Source organism: Diceros bicornis, chromosome 3 (assembly GCF_020826845.1).
Source record: "Diceros bicornis minor isolate mBicDic1 chromosome 3, mDicBic1.mat.cur, whole genome shotgun sequence".
Lineage (NCBI taxonomy): Eukaryota > Metazoa > Chordata > Mammalia > Perissodactyla > Rhinocerotidae > Diceros > Diceros bicornis.
The window spans coordinates 25,363,107-25,379,913 of record NC_080742.1 but is presented as its reverse complement, the minus strand read 5'-3'; the positions used below and the strand labels follow the sequence as shown (position 1 = coordinate 25,379,913).

Genomic DNA, 16,807 nt, shown 5'->3' with positions numbered 1-16,807 from the left:
CTAAAAGCTCCATCCTTAAAAAGAAAAATGTATAAATTAGACTTCATCAAAATTAAAAAGTTTTGCTCTGTGAAAGTCATGTGAGGAGGGTGAAAAGATAAGCTACAGACTGGGAAAAAATGATACGCAAACCACATACCTGACAAAGGACTAGTATCTGTGATACATAAAGAACCCTCAAAACACAATAGTAAAAAACAAACCCATTAGAGAATGGGCAAAAGATATGAACAGACTTTTTATCAAAGAGGATATACAGATGGCAAGTAAGCACATGAAAACTTGTTCAGCATCATTAGCCATCAGTGAAAAGCATATTAAACTACAATGAGATATCACTACACATCACAGAATGGCTAAAATAGAAAATGGTGAGGGTGTCCTAGTGGTTAATGTAACTACATTAGTGGTTACTAAATGTTCATTTGCCTTCACCCACCCATTCCCACGTCTATCATAGCTCCTTTTACTGTCACACTCAGCAAAGGAAGAAATGCACTGGTAAAATCAAAACAAGTTTGAGATTTTCTGATAGTATGGAATAGACTGATATTACTTATACAAACGCGTCCACAAATGCCTGTAAATTATTTATTGAAAAAGTGTAACACTATTTAATCAGAATTTTATTATGAATTGTTTTTGTGTATAATCCTTAGTTGGATGGTTGACTACTTAGGCATCCCAGGTACAAATAGTAACCTTAGTCCTTGCCCTGCCAGTTGATCCAATTTTCCTAATAGGGCCCTCTGGGACCCCAGTTCACATGTCAGTGGCTGGGTTCCGAGACAGAGACAGTCACTCCAGTGGCTGTTAATTCAGGCTTTGAAGCTGTTACGTACTCAGCCTTGAATCCTGGATATTTCACTTATTAGCCAATTACTTAACCTCTTCATCCCTCCGGTTCCTCATATATAAAATGGGGGAAATAATACCTACTTTAATGTCCAATTGAGAAGAATTAAGTGAGATCCTGTGTATAAAAAGTACCCAGTACTGTTCCTTCCATGGAATTAATGCTCAGGAAGCAAACAGAAGGATCAAAGAGCATCCATAAAACAAAGACCTCCCTGTGGCTGAATGTATTGCTTTGCTTAGGAGCACCAGCAAAGGGAACTCTCTGCTTCCCTTGGCATGTGAAACCTTCTGGAAGTCCTGTCAGAGCACAGTGCTTGGTCCCCTGCGTTCTTCTGGCCTCCCACCTTCACACTTCTGAACTAGAGTACCATTAGCGATTGTGTGTTGAGCACACACCGTATTTCCTTAATATAATGCCTTTTTTTCTATTTTTGTTAATGATTATAGTCTATACCCCCTTTTATGAAATTTAAGATCTCCCAAAAGTCCCAGTTTTATTTATTAGATGAGGATCCATGAGGTATTTAGTGAGAAAATAAAAATTTTAATTTTTTAATTAATTTAATTTTTGAATCATCTCAGTCCAAAAGGTATTTAAAGTGGCTTACAAAGTGAATATGTATACTAAAAAATAGAACATCATGACCAAAGATGAGTAAAACATTTGGTTCTATGCGCCTATGAACATACAAGCAGCATTTGTGTATATATTTATTTTTAATTTACAAAAGATAAAACTAACTTGTTAAAGAATTTTAAATGGTCTGAAATTGCATTTTTAAACAGATACTCTCGTCATTTACTAATCGAGAACTCTTGGCGTATGCAAAAGCTGGAGCAGTCGCTGAAGAGGTCTTGGCAGCAATCAGAACTGTGATTGCGTTTGGAGGACAGAAGAAAGAACTGGAAAGGTTTGAGTTTCTTTTTTTAAGTTGATAGAAATGTTAAATTCTGTGTCATCTTATATGCCTTTCAGGTTGACATTGTTGATTACAAGGGTATTCTCCAATGTATATGTTCCCTTAAATAGTTTCATGGATATTCTACGGCATAGGTAATATTCTGGAAAAGTTATAATTCTAGCTGTACTCTTCTCATATCTGCTAATTCAAAGCATTTTCTCAGGTTTGCTAGGTGGCTAGTGACATAAAATAGTTTCTTTTTTTGGTGAGGCAAGATTGGCCCCGAGCTAACATCTGTGCCAATCTTCCTCTATTTTGTATGTCAGACGCCATCATATCATGGCTTGGATGGATGAGAGGTGTGTAGGTCTATGCCCAGGATCCAAACCCACAAACTCTGGGCCACTGAAGCAGAGTGCACAAACTTAACCACTACACCACCAGGCCAGCCCCATAAAATAGTTTCTTAAGGCTGAAACATATTTTATGTATCTCTGATGATAATGTTTTTCCTCATCAAGTTAATTCTTGATTCTCTAAGATTGAATGAGTATTTTATGTAAGATCTATGGGGACATTTTATTTCCTTTTTTTTTTTTTTTTTGGTGAGGAAGATTGGCCCTGAGCTAACATCTGCCAATCCTCCTCTTTTTGCTGAGGAAGACTAGCTCTGGGCTAACATCAATGCCCATCTTCCTCCACTTTATATGGGACGCCGCCACAGCATGGCCTGACAAGCGGTGCGTTGGTGCACGCCCGGGATCCGAACCAGCGAACCCCAGGCCGCCACAGCGGAGCGTGCGCACTTAACCACTTGCGCCACCGGGCTGGCCTATGGGGACATTTTAATCTTTGGTTCGTGTCTTGTTGCCCCAGCCCCTAATGATTTGGGTTATGCGCCATGATTTGGAAGATAAAAACATAACTAAAAAGCACATTTGTACAAAAGTTCAAGATCTCTTTTATTATGTGTTATTTAGTATTTTCCTTGCAACTATCCTTTTTATTAGATTTCTGAGAGTGTAGATGGTAATTTATTGAAATTTTTTATTTATCAGATCCATTGATTTCTAAGCAGTGACAGACTTTATTTAAAATTGAATATATTTTATAATAATGTTCTGATAGTATAGTATTTTCATGTTATGAATATATATATTTTGAAATAAGAAAAGTCAACTACATTGTTTGGGAGGTTATACATTGCTTGGTAGAGCCATAAATAAGAACAAGGGATTTTTATAAGTAAGAATAATGGTTCCCTCTGGGGCAGATGAGGAGTTGGTAATAAGAGTGGGACACATGGCAGAGGCTTCTGTGGCTCTGGCCGTGTTCTGTTTCTAGACCTCAGTTGTGCTTACATGGGTGTTCTCTGTATAAATTATTCTTTAAACTGCACATGTGTGTTTGGAGTACACTTTTGTTGATATATTTAATACCCACAAAGATATCCTCCGAGAATAATTTGTGATGGCTAAGTACCTATCATAGTAAAGGAAAGCATTATCTATGTTATAGCTCAATTTGTGCTAAGGCTTTGCTTTTGCCTTAAAATATGTCTGACTAATAAAATGGGAAGTCTGCTCTAATGACCAGGCAAACATCCAGTCAAATCCATACAGCTCTCCTCTCTTGGAGCCAACATTCTAGCAGGGAGAGGGGAAGGGTACCAACAACCACAAATAAACAAAAGATGTAGTATACCAGTTGAGGTCAATATTATTTGGGGAAATGAAATACACTGTTAGAGCCATAGGGGGTAATATTTAGAGAGATTATTCACAGAAGTTCTTTCCAAATAGTTAATGTTTGGGTAGACACAGAATGAAGTTTGAACTTTGGATCCTTTTCCAGTTTTCCTCATTGGAAAGGTGGACCAGAAAAAGAATACATCCACCAGCATAGGAAGACAGACAAAGCTTATGTGCTTCTGCCTAGTTTCTGAGCTGGGGGAGAGCATCTGTCCAGAGAAATCAAAATCTCAGGCCTCCCCCTCAGGTGCATTTAGAGTCTGAATTTATAATTCTCTGTGGATTAGGGAGCTATCTCTCCCCAAAGCTGAGGATTTCACATTAAAAACGAATCCTAGTCCAGTGATACCACTAGGGTGTCTGGTAGAAGAGAAGAAAAATTGTTGAAAATTAATGAATTGAGCCTCCAGTTAAGAACTTAGAACAACATGTATAGACTATGAGGGTATTATGCTAAGTGAAATAAGTCAGACAGAAAAAGACAAATACCTTATGATTTCTCTCATGTGTAGAAGATAAAAAAACAAAGATAGATACAGAGAATGCATTGGTGGTTACCAGAGAAGGTGATGGGGGGAGGGTGAAAGAGGTTAAGGGGCACATATGTATGGTGACGGGTGGAACTTAGACTTTTGCTGGTGAACATGATGTCGTCTACACAAAGAGTATACGAGGAGGGGAAATTTACTTTAAATATGTTTGTCCGGGAGGCATCTTTGAGGAGGTTTCATATAGACTGAGCCCTGAGGGATGAGGAAAACCCTGTTGTCGTGGGGGTAGGGATAGAAGAGTCTCCCAGATTTCCTGAGGTGGCAAAGACTTTGGTATGTTCTAGGAACTATTCTAAGGCTTGTGTGACTGGAGCTCAGTTGAGTGAGGGGAGACTGAGGTGAAGAGAGGCTGTCGAAGGTGGGTGGGGCCAGAACTTGAGGATTTGCAGGCCATGGTGAGGAGTTAGGATTTTATTCCAAGGGCACTGGGAAGCAGTTGAGGATCCTAAAGAAGGGAATGACTATCCATGTTATGTTTTAAGAGAATTTCTCTGTCTGTAAGTGTCTGGTGAATGGACAAGAGCAGTCAGAGTGGAAGCAGGGAGAACATTGCAAAGGCTGTTGTAGCGGTCCAGGTGGAAGGGCTTGTGGTGACCTGATCAGGACCTCAGGCGGGAGAGGGGTGACAAGTACATAGATACGGGATGTTTTCGAAGTAGAATTCATAAAACTATCTTAGACCAAATATAATCCTTCAGTTTTCTTTCTCGTTCTACCTCTTCCCTTCTCTGCTTCCACCAACACAAGTAACTAAGGTCTTAGTCTTTCTCTTCAAATTAGCAGCTGCAGGAGGAAGCTGGCTGTGTTGGAATGGAAATTTAAGATGAATTAAATTCAGTACTATAGAATAGTTTTCTTCTCCTGATTTAAAAACATCTTTCTCTCTTGTGTTTGCAAATGTTTACCTATTAGTATTGATTTCTGTTTGCTTAACTATAGTTATTCCTTGCTCTTGTAAGTGGCTGTTTGCATCACTGATAAATATTTTCATAATATTTAAGAAGAAGAATCTTTTCTAAATATCAATGTTTTGTTTCGTAACTTCAGGCCATTTTAGGAACTCCTGCTTTAATTACCGTTTTTATACTAATGCTTTTAATGAATGGATGATTTTAATATCTGGTTTTGTATTGTGACATTTTTATTGAAATGCTAATCAAAAAGCCTGTGTAAAAGGCGTATTGTTTGTGTCTTCTCCCTCTTTACCCCTTTCATTTCTTCATTTATCTTTTCTGGTATCTAAATGATTTTCTTCCTTACCGTTGTTTTTTCCTGTGCAAGTGTTTCTTCTGGCTGCATGGGACAACAACATATGAGTGAAATGATTTCTGCATTAGTCTCGGTAAGCAAAAATGAAATAAAGGAGAACACAGGGTGTGAGTCACAAGCGTTCAAGTTCCTTAAATGTAATCGTGTATAATTTATGTCTAGTAGTAACTTTCACCTCAGATCAACTCATGAAGTGGGAGATATATATGTATCAACCATTGAAACATGTTTCTCAAAAATAATTTTTTGTTCAAAGATTATAACTGGCAAGTTGAGGGACATTTCTGTAGGGAAAAACTCTAATAATATGTTACTATTTTATCACTATAAAGTTCTGTTTCAATTTGATCATCAGGGGACATGGTGCTCATGTAAATTTCATTTGGCTTGCTTTTGTAACTGGTAAAGTAGCTGGTTAAAAAAAAGTCATGAAGGCAAGAAAGAATGCATGCTTGTAGCTGAGCAGGGCTTGAACTCTGCTGACATTTAATGGAACAAATCCTCCAAATAAAATTAATAATAATATTTATATAGTCATGTTTTTATGGATTAAAGACCTCAGAATATGAATTCCCTATATTTGCTCTATGAAGTATTAATGGGTGTTCTCCAAGTTTGGCGAATACAGTGCACACCTTTGTGCTGTGTACAGGTTACAGGCTTATAGATGTGCTGAGATCTTGATTTGCTCAGCCTATGAAGCAGCCAGAAGGCCTTGGGTGGCCCGAGCCCCTTTCTCCAGCGGTGAGCAGCCATGACATGACCAATGTTGGGAAGCATTGAGAGAGGGAAAGGGATGTAGGCAATGTGCAGAAAGGCTAAGGAAGGGGACATGGATAAGTAATGATGGATTAATATACATTTTTAAGCCAAATAATTTTTGCACGTCAGTGATTTTAAAAATAAACTTTTTGGAAATAAGATAAACTATATAGTTTATTTAAATGTAAAAAGTATTAGATAGCAATTCAAAGCTCTCGTAATGCTCTCGCACATGTATCCTCTCAGTTGGTCCTTCCAGCAGTCCCAGGGGGACGCAGGATGGAGAGCAAACTATCTCAAAAGTTTCTTTAATGTTCAGAGATTTAAAGGACTTACTCATGTTGAGCACTTTCTAGCATTATATCTTCATTTTATTAATAAATTTAGAAGGCATGCAGATTTTAAAGGGAAAACGGAAGTGTTTTCATAGCTTCTAATTTTGTCTTGTGTATGAAGCAGTGCAAGTTCTGGAAGTTTGCTAAATATGACTTCACTTATTTCACTATTGCTAAGGCCAGAGAAGGAGCTTTTAGAAGACTCCCCTCCAAATTGCTTAATATCTATAAGCCTCAGTTTCCTGTTCTGCAAGAAGGGATTAACATAGAACTAACATCATAGGGTCAATGTATGGACAAAAGAGAAAATACATGTACAACGCCTGCCACAGGGCTGGGCACTTTCTAAGTACTCAATAACCGTCATGCTATATTGACCCATTTAATAAGATTTGTGAGTATATGTGATGGTTTTTGTTACTTCTCCCAGGTACAACAAAAATTTAGAAGAAGCTAAAAGAATTGGGATAAAGAAAGCTATTACAGTCAATGTTTCTATGGGTGCTGCTTACCTATTGGTCTTTGCATCATATGCCCTGTCATTCTGGTATGGGACCTCCTTGGTCATCTCAGAAGAATATTCTATTGGGCAAGTACTCACTGTAAGTGATGCCATATTAAGATATGAATCAATATTAAAAATGCCAATGAAATTGAGTGGTGTTGGCTTGACTGTAGGAGAATACACGTTGAAGAACTACTGAATAATACAAAGAGACACGCACTATTAGGTTAAAAAGTGGAAAGGAAATTGGATGTATTTGACAGCAGTTTTCTCCTTTTTGCAGATCCCTTGCACAGTTTATCCTGTGACCTAAATAACATTGACATCACCAATCTCTATAGCGTGAACTTTGGTTTGTTGAGATTATTTCTTTGTGCCAGACTCTATGCTAAGCACTTCACTTTTATTTTCTAATTTACTATTCACAACAACAAATGGCAAAATACCAGTTTAACTTCTTTTCAAATTCTTTTGAGTGACGGGTAATCTAATCTATCTCGTAAATTTATGGAAGTATAAATTGTTACTTTCCTGAAAGAATATTCTATTTATAGGTTCTCTGCCTTTTAGACCTTTGTACAAGCATAAGGCATGCCATTTGATGCTATCCTCTTTTATTTAAAGACAATGAAATAATTCACAAACCAAGCTCAATCTATAATTTGATCTAATGAAGTACATACTGTTGGGAGAGTCACTTAGTTCCTTTTTCAAGGCCAAACACAGGTATTCTGTTTCTCAAACTGTTGCCTTACCCAAAATGTGTGAGGCTATTTCGTTAAGAATGACTTTTACCAAAAAGCTCTTATCAGGATAGTGATGCTGTGGGTGAACCTAGGTTGTGATAAGAGGTGTATTCTGCTTAATTGTGATGTAAACAGTTTCAAGTCCAGTATTCGCTGAACCCAGATCTGCCTCACACACTGCAAGCACCCAGAATAGTAAGAGCTCAGGATTTCATATCAAGCCGACTTGGTTTGGATTCCAGCTGTGCCACTTATTCGCTGTATGATTTGGTGCGGCCACCTAGACTTCTCAAGCCTCGGTTACCTCTTCTGCCAAATGGAAGTGACAGGAATGACGTGCCGTAACTTTTAGTGTTGTTGTAAGGCCTAATTGCAAAAACGAGTATAGAATCACTTAGCCGAACTCCTTCTACGTAAATTATTGGGTAACCTAATTCCTGTGTGATTTAGAAAGAAATGAATAGTGGCATTAGTTCTCTTTAACCCTGAAGAGAAACCAAGTCAAGTCTTTACCAACAAGAAACTGATTAGGGCAAAATTGAAAAACCCAGAAAGCTGTTTATCAGACTCCAAAGAGAGCGCAGTCTGGTAGAGGAACAAAAGACTTAACCTGATAAAGAGTAATACCTTAGGTGTGTGTGCTTTATAGTTTACAAAATAGTTTCATATATACTGTTTCCTTTGACACAGCAATTCCTTTAGAGTAGGGAAAACAGAATCTTGACTGTTTTTGCAAATGAAGAAATGGAAACGCAGAGACCCTAGGAGAATTGCCTGAGACATATAGCCAGTTAGTGCTTAATCGGATTCAGACCTGGCTCTTCTGCCTCTCCTTCTAATCTTTGTTTCCAACCCGTTTATACACTGCTGATGATGTAAACCAAAATTCTTAGCTCTAAATAAATATAAATCTAGTCTATTCTAATCTTCTGGTTCCTATGGAACTTACATCGTTTCACTGAGCAAGTAAGACTAATTCTGCATTATAAATTGAAAAGTATTTAAACTTTAAAATGTTTTTGACACCCAGTATTCATCAGTTGCCTTGCCATTTTAAAATTTAATTAGCTGTGTTAGAAGAAAGAAGTATGAAAACAAATTGTAGTAAACGCTAAGTAAGTTGATGGTTTTCCTTCATATTCCTCAGATCTTCTCTTCTGTGTTAGTGGGATGTTTTAGTATTGGACACACATCTCCAAGCATTGAAGCGTTTGCAAACACAAGAGGAGCAGCGTATGAAATCTTCAAGATAATTGATAACGTAAGTCTGGGGTTGCCATTTATCCATCTTTCTAAAAGTTTTTCTAGTTAAAAATAGATTTCTTTATCACTTACCCTAACTCTCAACAAATGTCACTAAAAGGAGTCATTGTAACCTAATAAATTCTGAAATTTTCTTCTGTCTAGAAGCCTAGCATTGACAGCTATTCTAAGAATGGACACAAACCAGATAATATTAAGGGAAATTTGGAGTTCAGAAATGTTCACTTCAGTTACCCATCTCGAAAAGAAGTTCAGGTACAATGATAAATGATTAATCAATGCTTCAACAGTGTATCGGATAAAGAATTTCTGATACTTTCCTTTAGAGATTGTGAAAAAAAAAAAAGTATATTTAAAACTAGTTTTGAATTGAACTGTCAGTTCATAGTCCCAGTACCTGTGAGTGGCCTTTAAGTTTACTTGTCTTTTGTCCTGGTAGATCTTGAAAGGCCTCAACCTGAAGGTTCAGAGTGGGCAGACGGTGGCCCTGGTTGGGAGCAGCGGCTGCGGGAAAAGCACGACAGTCCAGCTGATGCAGAGGCTCTATGACCCCACGGAGGGCGTGGTGAGATGGCTCTTGCGGAACTAGATGCTGTAGCACTCAGCAGTTGCCCTTGTAGATCACACGATACAAATCTGCAGTGTATGAAGATCAGACTTCCTCTTTATTTCAGGTTAGCATTGATGGACAGGACATTAGGACCATAAACGTAAGGTATCTTCGGGAAATTACTGGTGTGGTGAGTCAGGAACCTGTGTTGTTTGCCACCACAATAGCTGAAAACATTCGCTATGGCCGTGAAAATGTCACCGTGGAGGAGATCGAGAAAGCTGTCAAGGAAGCTAATGCCTATGACTTTATCATGAAACTGCCTAATGTAAGTCCTTCCTGATCTTTGTCGTGCTCAAGGTTCACAGAATAGAATGCTGGCCTAATGCATAAGAAGTTAGGAAACTATTGCAAATTGGAGGAACCTTCTAAGATAAGAAATCAAGATTATTTCAGATTTAACACTCCAGGAGCATGAACTAATAGCAGGATAATTTTAAAAATTGGAGTTGGTTATTACTAAGTGTAAGGAACTGGACATTATTGCCTGTGAGGCTTGGCTTGTTTATGGGATTACTTCCCATCTTAAAGGGTGAGCTAACTCTTTCTTTTGCTAAATCTTCCTGTGTTTTCTGTGTTGTAGAAATTTGACACCCTGGTTGGAGAGAGAGGGGCCCAGCTGAGTGGTGGACAGAAGCAGAGAATCGCCATCGCACGAGCCCTGGTTCGTAACCCCAAGATCCTCCTGCTGGACGAGGCCACATCAGCCTTGGACACTGAGAGTGAAGCAGTGGTTCAGGCGGCCCTGGACAAGGTCTGTGAGCCTCAGTTCAAACCGACCTGATTTATAAGCATAAGAACATCCCACTGTGAATTCTTCTTAATATTATTTAAAAAAAAGAAAATTTCTGATCGCTTCTAAAGTGATCCCTTCAGCTATCAAAATAAAATTATTAGGCCTCTTTGCATCTATTGGTTTAATTTCTATTCATTTCTCTGGTGTTTTTTCTTTTTTTCTTAAGTAGAGATGAATAAACTTTCATTGAAAAGTACTTGCTAATTTTAAAAATTACACAATGAGAAATATAGACTCCAATGAAAATTGGTCTTCATTGTGATCTTGAAAACTCAGCCTTAGAGATAACCTATTTTGTGAGTTTTACTGTTGTCAACAAGAGGAAAATATCATCTGAAGGTTCACATTTGATTTCCGAGATGTTAAATGCCTGTTGAAGACTCCTTGGGACATGAGAAACCTCTCATCCCCGGGAGGGGGGCTGGAGCCGATGATGTTGGAAACTTACCGAGGCCTTGAAATGTCCTTGACTATCAACAGAGTTTGAGCTTCCTGCAATTCTTGAGTCCATGTGACCCATTCACCAAATTGGATTTGAGTGCTCCAGCTGTGCCAGGTCTCTGACATGTAGTGGTAACCGGGCTAGCTCTGTGAGGACAAGGATTGTGGAGACCTTTTAACCCAAAAGTGCTCTGAGGTGAAGTGTCACAGTAGAAGTCAAAGATGAACTCATATTTGTTCTAACTCTCCTCCTCTCTAATAATAATTAAGCAACACTGTATGTTCCTTTAAACATCCTGTCAGTGTGCTTAATAGATTGTTGAGGGAGGAAAAAGCAGGTTACTAAAAATTTTCTGACCCACAGTAGAGGTAAATGGGATGTGGCTGCTTTTCTTCCCTTCACTTTGCTTTTCTGTAATTTCACATCTGTGTTTTCTTATTATTCTACAATGGAACTATGTATTAAATTATAAATAAAAACAATTTTAAAAGTTTGCATTTAAAAGTAATTTTTCTTTAGAATGTACATTTTGGGGAATTCCACATGCTCCCCTTTGCTTGAAAACATCTAAAGAATTGATCCATTGTCTTTTCTACTTCCTAGTTGCTACCACCTAATTTTTCTCATATTATTGTTTTATCTTCTCAGAGTTTTCCCAGTTCTCTTTTACATATTAATCCTGATAGGTTTTTTTGTTAGTTTGTTTTGAGAATTTTATTGCTAGTTCCTGGAAAGAAATAAAGAGTAACAAAAATCATAAACATTGCAAAAGTTACAGAGGTTAAATAAATCTCAGAGAAGTTCTGGTTATCTCGCTCTGTCCCCTATTGGAATAAAAATGAGATTGGGCATTTAAAAACATTGACATAGCTTTTGAAATTTTCCATAATGCTTCTACCTAGGAATAAGTGTCATTTGTTAAGCACTTGCTGTGTATGCATCACAGTGCTTCATGTGCATTGTTTTTAGTCATAACAATTACTGTAAGAAATGAATAGAAATGAGTACTATTATTATCCTCATTTTATATATGAATAAACTGAGCCTCACACAGGTTAAAAGATCTGGATAAAATCCTGGAATTCATAAATGGCAGAATTAAGATTTGAGTTCAGATCAATGTGATGCTGAAGTCTGGACTTTGCTTCCTCAAATTTATTGTCCACCTTGACCATCCACTGTCCTGTGAGATAGGACATTATGATGCCCAGGACTGATCGCTAGCTAGTGAGCACCAGTACGGCACACTGGCCTGTGTCTACTCTGATTGCCCAATGCCTGGGCTGTAGGCTTTTTTTACTTTTATAAGCCCCTGATTATTACTATAAACTTAGGCTGATAGAGATCAAATGAAATACTTAGAGGCTTACATAATGTTAATATGTGACTATCATATGTGTGCTTATATTTATTATAATAAAACCTTATTTTAAACTGTTATTAATTGACTATACATTTATTGAAGCTGGAGACTACCTTATGTAACTTAGACGGTTTTACAATGTCCAAGGCATTGGTGTTCAGGAAATATAAGTTGAAGGAATTAATTATTGCATATAATTGTTCATGTATTCAAAACCCAAATTTTTCTCCCTTTAGGCCAGAAAAGGCCGGACCACCATTGTGATAGCTCATCGCTTGTCTACAGTTCGTAATGCTGATGTCATCGCTGGTTTGGATAATGGAGTCATTGTGGAGGAAGGCAGTCATGATGAACTCATGAAAGAGAAAGGCGTTTACTTCAAACTTGTGACAATGCAGGTATAGTCTGACTCTAGATTTTCCTAAAGTAACTGAGGAATAAGGTGATTTTGCTGTGTTTGGTGCTATAAATAAACGTTACTTAACGTGATTATCTTGAGGAGTGGGGAAAAATACTTGGTGGATTCAGGATCAGACCAGTGTTTTAAATGTGTTTCTCTCTTGAAAGAATGGAAAATAAAGAAGAATAATTAGAGAAAAGTAAGGAAAAGTTTAAAAAGGTTTAAAGGTGAGCTGTCCACTCACTATGATAGCCACTAGCCCCACGTGGCTATTGAGCACTTGAACAATGTTTAGTCTGAACTGAAGTGTTGTAAGTAGAAAGTGCATACCAGATGCTGAAGACTAGGTACAGAAAAAGAGTGCAAACTATCTCGGTAAGTTTTTACATTGATTACACTTTGAAATGCTAATATGTTGGCTACATTAGGTTAAATAAATATGCAATTAAAACTGATTTTACCTCTCTCTCTCATATTTTTTAATGTGGCTACTGAGAAAATGTAAAATGACAACTGTGGCTCAGTATGGCTTGCACCATATGTCTGGTGACAGCACCAGTCCAAAGCAAATTTGAGCCAAAAATACCCACGAAAAGGAGATGACGAGATAACATACATGGAAGGCGTGCCACGTTATTTCAGCATATTCAATGGGAAGTCTTCTTATCTAGTGGTTTTAATTTTCCAACATATCACAAAAGAAGAAACAGCCGTTTAACTTTATCCTTTCCTGTAATTACTTAAATTACCATTTTCCTTGATATCTGATGTTTAGCAATTAATTTTCATTTGTTAACTGAGGCTAACCAGCTTATGCATATTTCTTGTTTATTTTAGACAAGAGGAAATGAAATTGAATTAGAAAATGCAATTGGTGAATCCAAGAGTGAAACTGAAATGTCTCCAAAAGATTCAGGATCGAGTCTAAGAAGAAGAAGATCAACTCGCAAGAATATCCATGCACAACAAGGCCCAGAGACACAGCTTGGTACAACAGAGTCCCAGGTATGGAGGAGGATGTGGAGTTATGGCTTCAACCCTCCCACTGTCGCTCCCCTCGTTTAGTGGGCTAGGGTGGGGTTAGTAGTGGGAACAAGAAAGGGTTATCCAGAATCCTCCTGTCCTATCCCCTAGAGTATTCCACAAACCACAATCTCAACATTTTAGACTTGGTTTAGCATTTACGACTGAGATTTACAGGACAAGAATTTTAGAATTAGAATTTATAATATAAAGAGACAGACTAGAATGGTTCTTCAAATATAAACATTTCTATTCTGTTTATCCTTTCTCGTAAATATTCTTGTCATATTCCAAATGTCGGGTAAGAGTTAGAATGTTTGTGGATACATCATTTATTTCTTAAAAGATAAAGGAATAATATAACACTGTCAGCACTTTTTTTAAGCCAAATTGCCATCAGTTGATAAGGAAATAGGAATAGGCTATGTTCATTTAAAAATTTTATGCATATGGAGGAAGTGTCCATGATTAAATCAATTAAGTATCAATTCTTTTTCGAACTAGCCTGTAGTAATATTTGGTGTTTTCCAGGATGAAAATGTACCTCCAATTTCCTTTTGGAGGATTCTGCAGCTGAATATAACCGAATGGCCTTATTTTGTAGTTGGCATATTTTGTGCCATTATAAATGGAGGACTGCAACCAGCATTTGCAGTAATATTTTCAAGGATTGTAGGGGTAAGTGTTTATGTCCATTTTTGGATTACCTGTGAGTCCTGACTGAAGAATGAACTGTTTGTAACTATATACATAAGCCTCAAAAAACATGTACCTTCATATGAAACTAAGCAGCTTGAAGATATAAGAACAGAAGTCTGGTTTGTGATAGGAAAGCTCCTTTTTCAAACCTTCCTTTGTTCTGGCAGTTGGTTTTGATCCTATGTCCCTGGGGACCAGATCCCTGAAATAGGCAATGACACTGACTAGATGACTGTCCCTCCCCTGCCATCACTGGGCTCTGAGTAAACCTCCTGAGCTGTTGTATCACCAGAGTGCAAAGAGAGGTCCTCACATGTGTCAGACAGGCTTGAGAGAGAGCTGTTCTCTGACATGCGCACTGGGCAGGACACGAGCAGGCCTAGCACGCTGCCTCTGTGAGATGTCCATCCCACTTGTTAAGATGAACACAAGTGGAACAGCTTCTGAAAGACTGAGGTTGACACGTGTTTGTTCTGCGTGCTTTCTACGGGTTAGGAATATGGCTCTGTTACTAGACTGATTGTGGCCCATGTGAAGGGAGATGTTTGTTTTCTTTCCCTGTGGAGTGGTTCTTCTCTGTCTTCCCTATCTCGGGGAAGGTCTCCATGTGTGGTGCTAGGTCAGCTGGCTGGCGTTCCCCGACTGGCTATCTGTCTGGCCATCCTGTAAAGAAGGCTGGCTCAAGGCACCTTCTTTCTTTCTCAAAGCCCTGGGCTGAGTGAATGACCACCTCTCTCTGGTTCACAAAAACCGCCCCAGCAGATTTTCTGCAGAGACCTTGGGACAGTTTGAAATGTCCAAATTGTAAAGCAACGCATTGGCCTCCAGTGTAGTTTCCCCCAAAGGAGGAAGAGAGCGTCGTTCCCATTTCTGCTTTACACCGGAGCTGTGGCACTTGTGGCGCTCGTTACTCCAGGAGGGAGTATGAGCAGAAAAGTATTGGATCAATTGAGGAGTGACAGACCCGTTCTTGGCCCCTAAGGGAGGCAGAGTGCATACACTTTCAGGTTTGGCATTAGGGAGGCAACCCCAACCTCCATTACACTAAGGTTCTCTTGACACCGAACCCTATGCTAGGTGGGAAATGGGTCAGACCCAGAATGGCTTCTTCAGTGTTTGAACTGAAAACCTTTCAATATTTTCTTCACAGGTTTTTACCAGAGATGAGGATCCTGAAACAAGACGACAGAATAGTAACATGTTTTCACTATTGTTTCTCGTCCTTGGAATTATTTCTTTTATTACATTTTTCCTACAGGTAAATGTCTATATTTTCACTTTATTCGTTTATGAGAAATGGGTCATTATTCAACTGTGGAATTTATAAACATCTGTGTAATTTTCTTTTTAGTAGAATTGCTCCTCTCTTAAGGGGTTATTAGGAGCCAGGTTTCTTTGATGTATTTCAAACAAAGATATTTTGGGGCTGGCTTGATGGTGTAGTGGTTAACTTTGCGTGTTCTGCTTCAGCAGCCCATGGTTCACGGGTTCAGATCCTGGCTGCAGACCTGCACACTGCTCATCAAGTCATGCTGTAGTGACATCCCACATATAAAATAGAGGAAGATTGGCACAGATGTTAGCTCGGGACCAATCTTCCTCACCAAAAAACAAAACCAAAAAAAACACCAAAGATGTTTTGCTTCGTCTGGCTCCCTTGCTTACCTCCTCCTCCCCTCTCATCTCTCCCACCTGAGATAATAATGAAACTAGAGGGAACAGAGCAAAGGAGTTAAGTGCTCTAAAAGTGTAGTATGGTAAGGCAGTATGAGTTTTGGTGTTAGAGTTGGGGTCGAGTACAAGTTGAACCAGTTCCTAATTTTGTGTCCTTGGGCAAATAAGTAGCTTAAATTGTCTAAGCTTCAGTTTCCTCATCTGTAAAATAGGGATAATGGTACCTACCTCTTGATGATTCACAGAGGTCATATGACTACGTTCCCAGGCCTGTGTGTGGCAGCAGCAAACACAGTCACTTATTGAATGAATGATGAGCCATATGTATTTTTTTAAGAAAAAATATTGAATAAGTCATTTTAATTAGCGTGTTGTAACCATGTAGTGATTTTTTTTATATAAACAGGACATTTTTCTTGACATTATAGGAGGTACAAATGAAAACAGACTGAAGTCTCTCATTACTAAGTACTTCAAGTCTCACTGGGGAATCTGACCTTGCCATCATAGATGGGACACTCTATGTACAAGTTATAACTCTGTGCTCTTTGCATGTGTTTCTTCCTTCTCTCTCAGTAATGTCCAGCGCACTACTGGGGAGCACAGAGGAGACACGGTTGCCCTCCTCCACTGCTCTGATTCTGCAGGAGACTCAGGCCTGTTAGTAGGGCCTCTCCTCTTCTGATGCACCACACAGCCATTTCCACTCTCCTTTCCCCATTCCATTGTGTGGCAGGCCTCTTCCCAGAGCTCCAGAGAGAAAGGAGAATTCCTTCTAATCTCGTATCCCCAAACTCATCGGGATGAGGGTTCTGTTGTCCTTCCTCCCCAGAGGTGGCCCAGCATGGCCACACAGTC

At 38.6% G+C, this 16,807-nt stretch overlaps 1 protein-coding gene across 1 annotated transcript in view; it reads left to right on the top strand.

Moving 5' to 3' along the window:
* The window catches only part of LOC131393746 (ATP-dependent translocase ABCB1-like), a 94,184-nt gene that overhangs the window by 33,613 nt on the left and 43,764 nt on the right, over positions 1-16,807 (top strand). The window contains exons 8-18 of the mRNA XM_058524790.1: positions 1,645-1,769; positions 6,859-7,030; positions 8,827-8,940; positions 9,087-9,197; positions 9,382-9,507; positions 9,617-9,820; positions 10,136-10,306; positions 12,390-12,551; positions 13,391-13,558; positions 14,108-14,254; positions 15,426-15,533. Of these exons, the coding sequence (XP_058380773.1) occupies positions 1,645-1,769; positions 6,859-7,030; positions 8,827-8,940; positions 9,087-9,197; positions 9,382-9,507; positions 9,617-9,820; positions 10,136-10,306; positions 12,390-12,551; positions 13,391-13,558; positions 14,108-14,254; positions 15,426-15,533 (1,608 nt within the window). The remainder of the gene's footprint in view (positions 1-1,644; positions 1,770-6,858; positions 7,031-8,826; positions 8,941-9,086; positions 9,198-9,381; positions 9,508-9,616; positions 9,821-10,135; positions 10,307-12,389; positions 12,552-13,390; positions 13,559-14,107; positions 14,255-15,425; positions 15,534-16,807) is intronic.